The sequence below is a fragment of the Gossypium hirsutum genome, chromosome A12 (assembly GCF_007990345.1).
Source record: "Gossypium hirsutum isolate 1008001.06 chromosome A12, Gossypium_hirsutum_v2.1, whole genome shotgun sequence".
Classification (NCBI taxonomy): domain Eukaryota; kingdom Viridiplantae; phylum Streptophyta; class Magnoliopsida; order Malvales; family Malvaceae; genus Gossypium; species Gossypium hirsutum.
The window spans coordinates 107,490,046-107,505,102 of NC_053435.1; the positions used below are offsets into that span (position 1 = coordinate 107,490,046).

General features: G+C 30.4%; 2 protein-coding genes across 3 annotated transcripts; both read left to right on the forward strand.

Annotated features, from left to right (window-relative positions):
* Positions 1-4,263: 4,263 nt before the first annotated feature.
* LOC121211208 (uncharacterized) lies at positions 4,264-5,463 on the forward strand. Its single transcript, XM_041083741.1, has 3 exons — positions 4,264-4,553; positions 4,651-4,977; positions 5,052-5,463. The coding sequence occupies exons 1-3, from the start codon at positions 4,472-4,474 to the stop codon at positions 5,195-5,197; spliced, it is 555 nt and encodes a 184-aa protein (XP_040939675.1). The 5' UTR covers positions 4,264-4,471; the 3' UTR covers positions 5,198-5,463.
* A 2,623-nt stretch (positions 5,464-8,086) lies between these two features.
* On the forward strand, positions 8,087-14,101 carry LOC121211209 (zinc finger CCHC domain-containing protein 9). 2 transcript variants are annotated; one of them, XM_041083743.1, is made up of 7 exons: positions 8,098-8,590; positions 8,693-8,822; positions 9,613-9,704; positions 9,885-9,978; positions 10,766-10,797; positions 12,695-12,954; positions 13,688-14,101. In XM_041083743.1, the coding sequence occupies exons 1-7, from the start codon at positions 8,282-8,284 to the stop codon at positions 13,836-13,838; spliced, it is 1,068 nt and encodes a 355-aa protein (XP_040939677.1). In that variant the 5' UTR covers positions 8,098-8,281; the 3' UTR covers positions 13,839-14,101. The 2 variants fall into 2 exon arrangements, with proteins under 2 accessions (XP_040939676.1, XP_040939677.1); XM_041083742.1 differs by lacking the exons at positions 12,695-12,954; positions 13,688-14,101 and having other exon boundaries at positions 8,087-8,590; positions 9,885-9,987; positions 10,766-11,115.
* Positions 14,102-15,057: the final 956 nt, after the last annotated feature.

Genomic DNA, 15,057 nt, shown 5'->3' on the forward strand with positions numbered 1-15,057 from the left:
ATAAACCATAAAATTATTACATATTTTAACATATAGAAATAATGAAATACTGATTCGAAATAAGGAATTCGAACAATTAACTTGCAAATCAATTAAATTATTTTTTTTATAATTTTTAATAATTTATTCTATTTAATTAAAAAAATAATTAACTTAAAAATCTATAATTTAACCGAGCTGGTTTAAATTTTGAGAAACTTAATTTTTTTTATTTTTATTTTTATAAATTACAGTGTTTCCATAAGTTTGGGTGAAAGGGTCCCAAAGTACGTTTGATCACTCTTTTCCTTTTTTTTTGTTTTTTTTTTTGGTCAAAAAGTTGTCTTAAACTTCGGTGCAAAAGCCCATTAATTTACTCCATAATCGTGGGAACTGCAATGGTCAAAACAATAACCGTCTTAAAGAGAGATATGTACAATTTGCCGTAATTGACGCTCTGTCAAACAAATTTCCATATCTTGGAAATGTATTTAGCAGCCCGTCCTAACAGAAATTCTGATAATGAAATATTTAGTACTTAAACTTTGGTTTGTTTTTTTTTTTTGTCTTTGAACTTTCTTTTATTCATATTAGTCCTGAATTTGAAAAAAAAAATCTAGTTTTTGAATTTGAATTCTGTTAAAGTATGATAATATGACCCTCTAAAATAATTTTTTTATATTTTTATGTTATTTTTAGATTTGATATATTTTTAGAAGTTTAAAGTTTTGCCAAGTTCAATAAAAGATTTGTTAATTGATGATTGTAATGGTTCTAAATCAGTTTAATATAAATTAGATGATGTATTTTTTTATATAAAAAAATATTATTTTGATAGAATATAAAATGATATGTTCAAGCTATATATTATTTTAAATAGTTTATATGTACTGATTGATGCTATATATTATAGAATGTTAATTAATAAAAGTTGTTTATTTTGAGAATGGTGAGGATATCATCCAAAATTCTTTAGATTATTTTTCTTTTTTAATTTATAATTATTTTTTAATAATTGAGCTCAGGGTAAAATTGTTTTTACCTTGTCTGACTTTCATTTCATTATGATTTTTAAATTACTTTTTTATAAATAATCTCACTTAAACTATTTTAAATATTATTTTTATTTTTTCATATTAAATAAAAAAAGACGACCTATTAATAAATAGAATTTCATTAAATGGTTGAGAAACTTTGGACTGACTTTGGCTTTTGAAATAAAAAGTGGCATTCAATTCCCGCGCCACTGATTGCGGCAGTAATTGACTCCATTGAACCGCCATTGTTCTCCCCGCTCGCTTTCTCCAAATGCTTCAATTATTCACCTTCCTTTCCTGCTTTTCCCAAAGTTTTTTAAATTGAATCCGAGAGTAGAATAGATTAGATTTCTAATTTTTAATTTTATTAATTTAATCAATTATTTAATAAATTAAAATTTTGTTTAATTGTCTTGCGAATTAACTAGTTCAAAAGAAAAATTATTTTTCAATGGCTTAAATTTACTGTAAAATGATAATTTCTATTAAAAAAATTATATATTTAAGATTTAGAGTTATAATTTTTTTATCAAAAGATAAGAAAAAAAGTTCAATTTTTGGGTTTAGAAGTAAAAGAAAATCTAAATAAAAGTTATAATGACACGAGAAAATTTAATTAATTAATAAATGAACATGCTGGGAAAAAAGTAATCAACGTTAATGCTTCTCCATTAATGAACAAAATGAGAAAAATGCAGTATTCAAGCATTGGGTCGAGTTTGGATTGGGCCTTAATAGTATTTTAGATTTGTTTTTAGGTTCGATTTGAAAAATAAACTTAAAATTTTATTCAAATTTGATTCGGATAAAAATACTAAAATCTAAGTTCGATTGTATTATTTTTTATAATATTATATTTATATAAAAATAGATTTAAAAATATAATATATTAAACACATTAAAATAAATATTTCTCAACAAATTAAAAATAAATTTAAAAAATAATTATACTTAAACAACACTAAAATTGGTGTAACTTAACAAGTAAATGTCTACAAAATAATAGTAAAATTAACAATAAAACAAATAATTATACAATATCCAAACAACAACAAAATAGTAACAATATAATAGCAAAGAAATAATAAAACAACAATAAAACATAGTAGCAAAACAATGGAAACAACAGCAAAGCACAGGAACCTTTTTTTTTTTTTGCAAATTTAGGCCGAGCCGAGCTAAAAAAAAGCTTATCGAGGCCCGACCCGTTTAAGAAACATGCCTATTTTTTATTCAAACTCATGTTTCGAGCCTATATTTTTACCAAAATCTTCTTAATTTTGAAACAAGTCTTCGAATTGAGCCAAGTAATATAGTCCTGATCAGGTATATTCATAGATCAATAATTTGTCAATGTCACTCTGTCATTTTAAATGTTATGGAATTTCAGCTAAATAGATTAGACAGCTAATTATTATTATTATTTTGCAAGATGTTAAAATTCATTTAAATTGAAAATAGACATTTTAAAGAAGATCAAACTCAATTTAAGTTGCACTTTGCTTCTTTGTTTGTTTGTTTTTTTAGTTAAAATTCTTAAACTGAGAATATTTCAGCCCTCAAATGAAAGGGATTTTCTTATTTTTCTAAAGGATATTAAAGAAGTTACTATACCATTATAAAATTTTTATTTTACCCTCTAAAAATTTAATTTATTTTTAAAAATCATAAAAATATAAAGCAATACAATGATGAAATTGTATTTTAACTCTTATTAAAATACAAAATTTAATTTCGACCTCCTAAAAGAAATTGTTCTTCTCCCGCGTTAACAAAATAGAGTAAATAATTTTTTATATATAGGACACACAAGACTATTAGTGAAAATTAGTATTAATGAATAAAAATGGTTTAATAAATTTAACTTGATTATCCATTAAATGTATTGAAATTTTGTATTTTTTGTGCACTATCTCAGCATGGCAATGGGACAGAGAAGGTATTGCTAAATACACTTCCTACACTTCCGTTGCACATTTGGTATATTTTACTTCATTACTTAGCCTGCTTCACTATGGATGTATAATATTGAAATTTATTACTACCTTCATAGATGTTAGATGCATTTATTTCTGCTCCAACCCTGCTCCGCTTCAATTTAATTGTTGCTACTAATATTTAATATTTTCAATATTTTTAAAGTCAAATAAATATTTAAACATAAAATATATAAATTTTTCATATTACATTATTATATTTTTACCCTTTTAATAGTTTATATATACAAGTATAAAATGATAATTTTATATAGTAGAGCGGGTCAGAGCAGGGCAAGCAACTAATTATCATAATTGCTCCATACCTATTATCCAAAAGAAAAAATCACCTCGTCTTGCCTCAAATACACTTTTTAAACAAAAAAATTAACTCCATTCGGAGTGAATCAGTTTGGAATTCATGTAACAAATATTTACGATACACCCGTGATGCAAGTGAAAAAATTTCAAATAACAATTATATTTATAAAAAATTATAAAATAATAAAAAAATTAATTAAAATGATAAAATTAAAGTTTTGAAAGATATGGTATCTTAGGTTTAAATCGCATAATGTATATATATTTTTTTAGATTTATATAAAAATATTAAAAATAAAAATTTTCTCACAATAACATTTCTTATTTTATGAAAATGAATTTTAAATAATTTTACAGCCGACTGATATCAACCGAGTCAAAGCAAACTTAAAAAGAATTGCATGTATGTGGTTAAAGAACACGTGTTAGCATTTGAAAGGTTGGCATAAAAGGAGGCAGGAAAATTGGCGTAATTAGATGCATTGTTAATGGTTTTTCTATACATACATAAAATATAAACGGGTTTGGAATATACTTTGTTATATGTAGATTATAATTAAGAAATTATTAATTATGTAATAAATATGTTTATGAAAAAATAAATTAGATTTTGAAATGTTAAAGTTGAGCTTTAAAAATCATAATTTTTTCATTTTTAAGATTTATTTTAAATTTAAATTGAATTTAATAACTTTCATATAAAAATATAAAAACACTTTTCAAATAATATTTTTATTTTTTTAAAAATAATTTTTTAGAATGATTTGACAATCGATTAAGTATCTGACATCACATTACATATAAAATCCAATGCTACATAAATATCATGTTTAAAGTTTAAACACGTGTAAAAGAAATCTGCTTCTTTGCGTTCACTAACTTCATAATTGCGCAGGAATTCCAAATAACGACCTTTTACTGTCACTGAACATTAAAGTAAGGTTCGTGTCAATTTCTAACTCGAAAAATCAACCATGTCAGTGACCGTGAGTTTGGGTTTTCAACTCTCCACTGCCAAACCCCCCAAATAAACCCACTATAAAACACCCTTTTCTCAACCCCTTCCCCCCATCAATCTTCACACCAAGCAAAGCCCATAGCTGTTAATAAACACAACAAAAATCTCAGCTAGCTAGCTTTTCCCCTCCATTAAAATCCATGGCTTGCACCATTAGCATGAAGATGACCTTGGCTATCCTTGCTCTCTCATTATTCTCCTCTTGCTTACAAGCCACACTAGGTTAATTTGCATTATTTGTTGCGTTAAATAGCATTGCTTTAAGCCTTTTAAGATTATAACTATATGTGTGTGTGTGTGTGTGTGTTTTTTGTTGTAGGGGAAATTATATGTGAACACCTTGACCAAGACACCTGTGCTTACGCGGTGGCGTCCACAGGCAAGCGCTGTGTGCTCGAGAAGCACGTCAAGAGGAGCGGTGAAGAAGAATACACTTGCCGTACCTCCGAGATCGAAGCCGATAAGATAAACAACTGGATCGAAACCGATCAGTGCGTTAAATCGTGCGGCCTCGACCGGAAATCATTCGGTATCTCCTCCGATTCCCTCCTCGAGTCTCGCTTCACCGAAATGCTTTGCTCTCCTCAATGTTACAATGGTTGCCCCAACGTCATCGATCTTTACTTCAACCTCGCCGCCGGAGAAGGTAACATTTTAGTTTTAGCGTTAAATATCAACTCGAAAATGAGACAAAACATAACTGTGTCTTGCATTTGGCAGGTATTTTTCTTCCGAAATTATGTGAAGCACAAAAAGGAAACATACGTAGAGGAATGTCGGAGATTCGGAGCTCCGGTATGGTTGCCCCGGGACCCGTCGGCGGTGTGAAGTTTTTGGGAGTTGCTCCGGCAATGGCGCCATACTAAAAGCTTTCGGGAATTTTTCATGCAGTTTTAGTAGTTTTGAAATAAAGGGAAAGTTGCACTATAGCTAAGGGTTTTTCTTAAAGCCGGGATCTTTAAGTGCATGAACCGGCGTATAATTTGGTTCGTGCATGATTTTGAGCCATGAGCTTGGTGTGTTCAATCCAATAAGATGCCACTTTCTATTAAATAGGTTTGCTTATTGTAATGGGTGTTAAAAAGAAACAATATTATGATATTTATATAAGTATACTTATATTTATGTGATATATTCCAAATTTGCAACCTTTCTTTGTGTTATTATTATGGGATGGAAAATGATCCAAAAAAATGAAAATCATAATTACTTCCTGAGTTTGTTTTTTTCCTTCAAATAATGCCGTGCATTGTGGTTTAAACCCCCCCCCCCCAAAAGCACAACACTGCCTATTTTTCTTCAAATTTTGACTGCTAAAAGAATAAATGTGCTCCATAATCGAGGGATCAACTAATTGACATATTTATTTCAAAAGCCCCAGTTTAGTGCTTTGTTGCAAATCATAACTAATCTTATCTATGTTGAATTAGACGAAGTTGGGATTTATTTGAAGTTTGATTCAATATAATACACAAATTTGAAAAAGGTTTATATGTTAAAAAAGATTTTAAGAAAAGAAAAAAATTAAATAAAATTTTGTATTAATTTCACATCCAATTAAGTTTCTGTCATTAATTAAAATAATCAATTAAGTCCCTCCATTAATGGTATTCGTCATTGATCATATTGACCGTTAAAATAAATTAGTGAACCAATCAAATGGTGACACGTGATAATTTTTTATTTAATTCAATAATTTTCCAATAAAAGTGATTAAAATATCATTAAAAAATATATAAAAATTGTTATAAACTTATAAAAATTATAATCGAATTCTACAATAGCCGTCGCTTTTGATTCCCATTCTTTTGGTAGGCTATTGAGTAATCTATTCACCATTTCTTTGTTGGAATAAGCCTTTCCAAGTGCCTCCAATCCATTAATGATGTTGGTGAATCTATTAGACAGGTCTTTGATGCTCTCCTCTGTCTTCATCTTGAAAAGCTCATAGTTAAGTGTGAGTAAATCAATCTTGGATTCTTTCACTAATAGTGGCAAGCTTATCCCAAATCTCCTTGGCACTTTGACATTGGGACACTCTATTATACTCATTAGGTCATAATTCACAAAAGAGGGTGTGTGTGGCCTTAGCATTGAGTTGAGCCTTCTTTTTGTCACATTCTTCTCACTCATCTTTGTTTTTGGGTATTATCAAATTACTATTTGTGATTATCCTCCAAACATGACAATTATTTGTCTGAATGAAGAGCTTTTTCCTTGTCTTCCAATATGAGTAGCTCTCTCCATTGAAAAATTATGGTCTCGCAATTGATTGACCTTCACCCAAGCTAGTTGCACCAAAATCTTATGCCATCTCCAAACTTGGTTTTTTTAACTTACATCACCTTTGAAACCTTCGATGGAGAGCTAGCTTTGATACCAATTATAAGGTCTAGAAATACCAAAAGAGGGTGAATTGGTATTTTAAAAATTTATACAAACTTTTCTAAAGAACGAGGAAAGAGAAGAAAAGCTTAGACAATTTGATTTATAGTGATTTTACCCCAATTGCTTACCTCCACTACCTTAATATTCCTCAATCAAGGATTTGGCAGTTCACTACTAGAATTGGTACATTTTAAGGAGAATATATAACCTTTACAATCTTATCTTTTTTGCAATGCTAAGATATAATCTTTCCCCATAGCTTTTATGGTTGAACTAGAACCCTTACTAGTTTTTGTGACTCAACTAAAACCCTAAACCTCAAAACCTTAAGTATGCTATTTACAATAAAGAGAAGATGAATGAACTAACAATGAACCTCTAGTAGGTGTATGTTTGCAAATTGTAACTCTAAATACAAAGATTTGAGAGTGAGAAAAAATATTACAATAAGCTGTCAATAATATGTACAAGAGAAATGAAGAAAATAAGGATTTTAAGTTGATTCTATTGTGTATGATGCTTTGATATGTCTCTCTTGTATTTATACCAAGGAACAAGTTTGTGGACATTTATAGCCATTGGAGATGAATTCTAGTTGTTGGAAGCATTAATTTAAGGCTTAATTGGAGATGTAGATCGACATGTATCGATACAAGTTGATTTGTGCTAGTAGAAGTCTTTAAAATTATAGTCGTTGGAGTCCAATGTATTGGTAGAAGTTTGAGGGTTTGAAGGGTTTAGACTTTTCAGACTTGTACCGATAGTTGTATCGATAGAAAGTAAAAGTGAATCCAAAAATTACTTACTGACTTACTTGTATCAGTAGAAGTCTGGATGCTCTTTGATTTACTTCTACCAGTAGAACTTCCTCCAAGTATCGATACAACTTTCTAGACTTTATAAAATGAGTTTAAAACACTTAAACATATTTTGGATTGACTAAAAAATATTTAGATAAATTAAAACACATTTAAAACATGTTTTTGAGTACTTTTACAAGTCTTTAAAAATATTTAACAAAAATTTCAATAATTATTTTCACCAAATAACTTAAGAAATATAAATAAAAATTTATCTTATTACATCAAAAGCTTGGGACATCAAAGGTAACAACTATGAAAAAAATCATTAAATTATTTATATTTATAAATTTAATAAAGTAAATAAATAAAAATTATTTTTAAAAGGAAAATATATAAATTTATTAAATAATAAATAAAAATAACATACATTTTTATAATAAAAAAATTAAAATAATACGGGCCAAATCGAATTTGAGTGAGTATTATCATGCATGGGCTAAAGCCGTCTAGGCCCAAAAACATGCGCTGATTCACGTATCTTTCCAGCCAATGAGATTCTGACAATAAAACAACAAACTCTGTTCGTTTGTAGAGGATTTACTCATTTGTGAACCCTTTTGCTTCGCTTCACCTTCAATTTCCGTCGGCGGCCGTGTGCTCATCCAACCAAAAAATACTCTCTTAAAACCCCTTTAGCCTCTGCTTCGAACCCAACAGTGGACGCTCCTCTCTCTCGTTCTTCACATTTATGGTTCAAATATGGCGAACAAAAGGCAGAAATTAGCTCGCAAGCAATACAAAGAAGCACACCCCGAGCTGTTTCCAACCCCACAGCCAACCGCAGCAAAAGACCCAGACAAGAAGAAGAAGAAGAAAAACAGCAAGTTTAAGCGCAAAAGAGAAGGATCCAAAGAGCTTAAAAGCCCCAATAATGGATATAAGAAAGGGATTAGGAAACACCCACTTAGAGTTCCTGGGATGAGGCCTGGTGAAAGTTGTTATATATGTAAAGCTAAAGATCATATTGCCAAGCTTTGCCTTCAAAAAGCTCAATGGGAGAAGCATATGGTTAGATTTTGATTTTGATTTCGATTTCAACCCCCTTTTTTTCTGTTTTTTTTTGTTTTGATTATTCTAACTTGAATTTGTTTGAATTTTTTATGTTTAAAGATATGTTTGCACTGTCGTCAACGTGGACACAGTTTAAAGAACTGCCCTGAAGTAATGGATAAAAAGACTTGTTACAACTGTGGAGAAGCTGGACATTCGCTTTCAAAATGTCCTCAACCTCTTCAAGATGGTATTTTACTTTTATTTATACTATAACTTGGAGTGTTCTTCATTGATTTATTCTCTAAATGATTCTATATGCTTGTTTGCAAAGTTTGGTGTGAATTCATGAGATTTCTTTGAAGATATTAAGCGTTATAATTCATTGCTTCTTAATTGAATTTGATTCTAACTTTGTTGTAGCTTTTAAATTTTAGCATAGTATATGATTTAAACTGCGAAATTTCTGTTATCGATTAGGCTTGTTTGTGAGGATTTCATCAAGGAGAAGCTCGAGTTTGTTTATCATTTGTAAATATATTTTCTATTCAAATTGTATGTCGGATGATAAAGGTTAAAGTATTAAGGAGGACCTAGGAGTTACATTGCATTTTGCACCATTTACTCAAAAAAAGGGCAAACAAGTCCCTCTTTGTCAGATCAACAGTAGGTCCTTTCTATTAAAAAATTTATCCAATTTTACAGTTAAAAACTGGAGTGGTTGACGGAATATCTAGACAGTTACATGTTGCGTGCCATGTGTAGCTCATTATGACGTACAAGGACTAGGTTTTAACAATAGAAATAGATGGAATTCTTAATAGAAGGATCAGTTTTCTCTTTGATTTAATGTAAAATGACTAATTTGCCCATTTTTTGAGCGGAGGGGGCAAAATGCAATTGACTTCTAATACAAGATCCTCCATGAAACTTTTACTAATGGTAAACACTTTTTTAGCGCTTGATTTTATAAATTGTTCGTGTTTGAGCTTCTTGTCATTAATTGCTATGAATGACAGTTATAATCTTTCATGTTGCAGGTGGTACTAAGTTTGCTCAATGTTTTGTCTGTAAGGAATCTGGACATTTGAGCAAGAACTGCCCCAAAAATACTCATGGAATCTATCCAAAGGTACCTTTTAATGAGTTATTTGTAGCTTTTTTTATATGCAATGCGTTGTCGTATTTGTTACTTATAGCAGACATCATGTTAGTGATGTGGATGTTCATTGGTAAATGTTTCAGTTTATTTCATTAGTCTTTTTCTTCACAAATTTGACACTCAATTTCCCTTTTGTTTCGTCTCCTATAGGGTGGTTGTTGTAAAATATGCGGTGGAGTAACACATTTGGCCAAAGATTGTCCCGATAAAGGCAAAAGAGCATCTATTTCTGCTAACAGAGAAGGTGGTTTATGTAAGTTTTTTCACTACCAAAATCGGGGATTTAATCCCAAATTGTTCAGCTGTTTGTTTGCTAAATCCTCTGGCTTGCTTTTGTTCGTTCTTTTAGAAGTGATGTGTCGTTTAGTAAACTTCTCCGGTTACTTGATACCCCAAACACAAGTTCATCGCTGTTTTGAGGACAAGAGATATATGCGTCTCGTCTTTACCGTAGAGATACATTTCAATACTATTTTTGAGGTTTAAGAATAACCTTAATTTCTTATTTTCAATTATAACATAGGTTAATTCATTATTTGGGGCTGAACAGTTTTTTGGTCTAAGTTAGGCCCTGGACTTGGCAGTTGTTCTGACATTGAGGCTTGAACTTCTTTTTTGTCCAAATTAGTCGCTGAACTTGGCAATTATTCCATATTGGGGCCTGAACTTGTCAATTAATTTACTGCCTTGAAAAAAAATAGTTCAAGTCCCAATGTAGGAACAATTGCAAAGTTCAATGTCTAACTTTAACAAATAAAATGTTCAGACCCCAATATAAGAATAGTTGCCAAGTTTAGACCCTAAAAAGTGACTTAACCCTATAAGAGAATTGTTCAGTTTTAAGGAGACTATAGTCATAAAGCTGTCGCCGCTTTCCTTTTACGATCTTTCAAGCTTATTCTACGATGAAAGTAAATTCCAACCCGGCAATCTTGTGACCCGCTATGAATTCTTGTTCATCTAATAGTATCATATTTTTTTATGCATGTGAGAAATTAACTTTCTACTTTTGTATTGTTTCCCGATTCCAGCGTTTGGAACCGATGAAAGGCCTACAGGTAAAGTGACGAAATTTTCAAGTGGTGATGATCTCGAGGATGACTTCATAATACAAGAACCCGAATCAGCGACCAATGATGCTGAGATAAAATCTAAAAATCAAACAGGTCCTAAAGTAGTAAATTTTGAAGGATAAAAAAAAAACTCTATCCCCTGAACTTTATGACCAAGTGTTTTGTTATCTAGGTTGACATATGCTTGTCTATTTTTCACAGAATGTTCTATAGCATGATGTTCTTGTATTTTTATGTTTGATTCTGTTTCAAAGAACATTGGGAATTTTCCATTCTCCCTAAATTCACAGCTTGATCTGAATTTTGAATGAATGTTTTCAATGTACATTAAGTTCATTTATTGCCGTACAAGACAATTAATGGTAAGTATCATGTAGGCTCTTATACAAGGAGTTTGACTGCATTTTGTGTCTTTTACTTAAAAATGGTCATATTGGCCTCTTTATGTTTTATAAAAGTGCAAATAGATTTTCTGGTAAAATTTTATCCATTTTTACTTTCATGTGACATGTTATGTGTCATTATTTAATTATTTTGTTAGTTATGTTGGTTTTTAACAGTTCAAATTAAATAATTTTTTAACAAAAAAATTAGTATACTCTTTGATCTAATATGTTATGTGTCATTATTTAATTATTTTGTTAGTTATGGTGGTTTTTAACAGTTTAAATTAAATAATTTTTTAACAAAAAAATCAGTATACTTTTTGATCTAATGGTCAAGATTAATTTGTCTTTTTTTTAAATAAATAGGATAAAATGTAATCCTTAATTCTTCTTTTATTGACATCTAACACTTAAAACAATATACAATCTTATTTTTGAAATATGAAATATAATCAGCTCAAATCTAGGACCTAAACTTGTATCTGAGGAAACCTATTAAGGATAAGAAAAGACAACAAAGAAAACTGGCCATATGCAACAAGCAACGTGGTTTGTTTGTCGAGGACATGAAATTAGGCCATTGAAGTGCTATTGGTAGGAGCTATGTACACCTTGTTTTTAGCCCTCAAATTACTCTTCACCATCACATCTGTCCCCCCTTCCAAAGTTAAAGGATCTATTTTACTTTCCCTAACCCAATACTACATTCCTCTCTTTCATTTATTTTCTTCATACTCTTCTTTTTCTCACAAAAAAGGCTTGTTTTTCACACTCACACAAAAAAGTAGTTTTTTTTTTCTCTTTGGACAAGACAAAATGGTGAGGTCCCTCTTCGTTTGAAACATCATAGTATTAAGTGTTTCCAATAATCCGAAACACCCATGTCCGGTTTTCCTTTTTTTTTCTTTTTTTTAATTTCGTTATTTGTTCATCTTGAAATTCCAGTGAAAACAATGAGGAAAATGTATGCAAATCGGTAAATATATATAAAGTTTAAACATCTCCTAAACAATATATGAACTATACCTTATCTGGGTTTTTTTTTAAAAAATATTTTAATGAATGCATTCATCAATATATGACCGGTAATGTTTAGGAATTACATGTTTTGGATGGATTTTCAATTCTTTTTGAGAAAAATTGTAAAGGTGTCAGTTGCCCAAGCTGTTAAATCTCTCAATACATCCAATATTGTTTCCAGTTTGAGTTTTGTCTCTCAACTCTCGAAAGAGCTTGAGTGTTTGAAGTGGTAGTGAATTTGATTGAGTGAGAGTTTCAAATCCACCACCTCTTCAAGCGCTCGAACTCTCCGAAGAGCTAAGAGACAAAACCGCACTAAAAACAATACCAGATGTACACAAGGATCCTGTTTACTCTGGGCAAACAACACTTTATAAACTTTTCCCGAAAAAAGTCGACCTCCTCTTAACCCATAGATTAATATGTATTTCTTATTATCGTTTCATATATGTTTTTGTGGGAATTGAAATTATGGAATTAGGCGAACGCGGCATCTGGAATGGCTGTTGATGATGAATGTAAGCTAAAATTTTTGGAGCTAAAGGCAAAGAGGAACTACCGCTACATAATATTCAAGATTCAGGACCAGCAAGTGGTGGTGGAGAAAGTTGGGAACCCTGGATCTACCTATGAGGAGTTCACTGCTTCTTTACCTGCTGACGAGTGTCGCTATTCTGTCTTCGATTTTGATTTCACCACTGATGAGAATTGCCAAAAAAGCAAAATCTTCTTCATCGCATGGTAAAATCCCCTTTCCTTTTCTTAATCATGTTACGAGTTAACTAGATATCAATTCAGTTAGAAAAATAACTCATGAGTTGTAACATTTAAAGTGTGCCTTGAGCCATTTACAAGCTTAGACCAATTCATGAGTCGAGTTACTCACATAAGCTAAAAAACGTACCCTAATTATGAGAGAATTTATAACATGTAAAGTGTGCCTTTAGCCATTTACAACGCTTAGATCAATTCATGGGTCGAGTTACTCACATAAGCTCAAAAACATACCCAAAATTTGAGAGAATTTGAACAAAATATTAAGTCTGAAATATGGGTGAGCTCAAGCTTAAAGATTCAAAGCCCGTTTATAATGTTTTATATTATATTATATAATTTATAACATAAAAAAATTTTAAATCTAGCATATTATATTATATATAAATTTTTGATAAATAAATAAAAATAAAATTTTAAATATTGAATTAAAAATAGCATAAATATATTTTATTTTATTTTTTTTAAATAATATGAGCGGGCCTAAAATGAGTTTGGATTAATTATTTACAAATATAGATAGAGTTTGTCAAAATTTTAGGCGCACATTTCGTGTCGATCCTGGCTTGAATAAGTATATATGTGTTAATATCATGCCTAAGCCCGGTTTAAATCTGACTGGTGCATGAACACTTCTAACAACATTGCTTTTATTACTATAATTGTGAGTCTCATTTTTGTTTGAGATTTTTTTTTCCAGGTCACCCGATACATCAAGGGTAAGGAGTAAGATGGTGTATGCTAGCTCAAAGGACAGATTCAAAAGAGAATTGGATGGGATTCAAGTCGAGTTACAAGCAACGGATCCTAGTGAAATGAGCTTCGATATTATAAAAGCCCGAGCAATTTAAACGCTATTACTTGCCTACTCTTCTTCTCAAAAAAAAAAAACCATTGATGTCCTCCTTTCAAGCATTACCATTTCGAAATATCCCGTTATTTGTGTTCTTAAGAAAAATTATTGTCTGAAAATCATTCATTTTCTGCTGTGTGGCTTTGTTTTGTTGTTTTATGTTTTCTTACAATTAATTAATTCACCGTGTAGTTTTAATGTAACTCTTAATTATCTATACATTCATTTATGATCAATATATTTTCGATCATTTAATTTCTACTCCGCTACCTTTTCATAGCAAGTTATTTTCTTACAATTAACTTTCTGAAAATCATTGTTTCTGAAAAAAATTTAGACATGTTTCAATTTGTATTATTATTTGATTTAGTTCATTTTATTTTTTTCTTGTTTTATTTAATATTTTTCTTTTTCCGAATTTGTTTCATTTAGGGTTTAGATCATTTTAAATTTAAGTCAGATTTTATATTTATGTTAGATAAGTTCGGTTTATTGATGTTTATGATCAAATCGAATTTGAGTTCAAATTGATTATATTAAATTTTAGGTTTGTATCAAGAGTGGCAAGTTCATTTCAATCCAATTTAACAAAATTAGTACTTCAAAACTAGATCAACTTGTTATACTCATTGTATTGAGAATTTGTGGTTTGATTGATTTCAAGGATAATATATAACTGAAAATAGAGCAAATCGTTTGTCTACCAATAAAAATATCTGAAGTTTTGTTGACAAGGAGAAGGATGTGCCATTCAGGAAAGCCGATTCACCTTGCAAGGCGTAGAGTTAGAGGTGGTGAGTGAGCAAGGAAGCCAAGGATGTAAATGAGAGTACCAAAGATAATATGGAGGCTAGAATATTGGAGGGTGCACCCTTATATCAAACTGGGGGTATATATCGTATAGGTTCCGTGCTTTGAGTACTTGTCATCATTGTGGAGTGCACGAGGAAGATGTTGATGATGGAATTCATTCTATCATTTATTCTGAGCGACAATACGAAATTATTGCACTTAGGTAAGATTTGATGGCCTAAAGGTCACATTCTCAAAAAAAAAAAAAATCAGGTGCTTTAAAGAACAGATGACTTGTTCATAGAGGCAAGTAGGCGAGAGGTTAGGTAGAAGTAATCCTTTTGGGATGTTGATGATCTAGTGACTTTTCCATATGATAAGGAGCAAAGGATTGTTCCCGGGTGTCTTTCTGACCTCCTCTCATA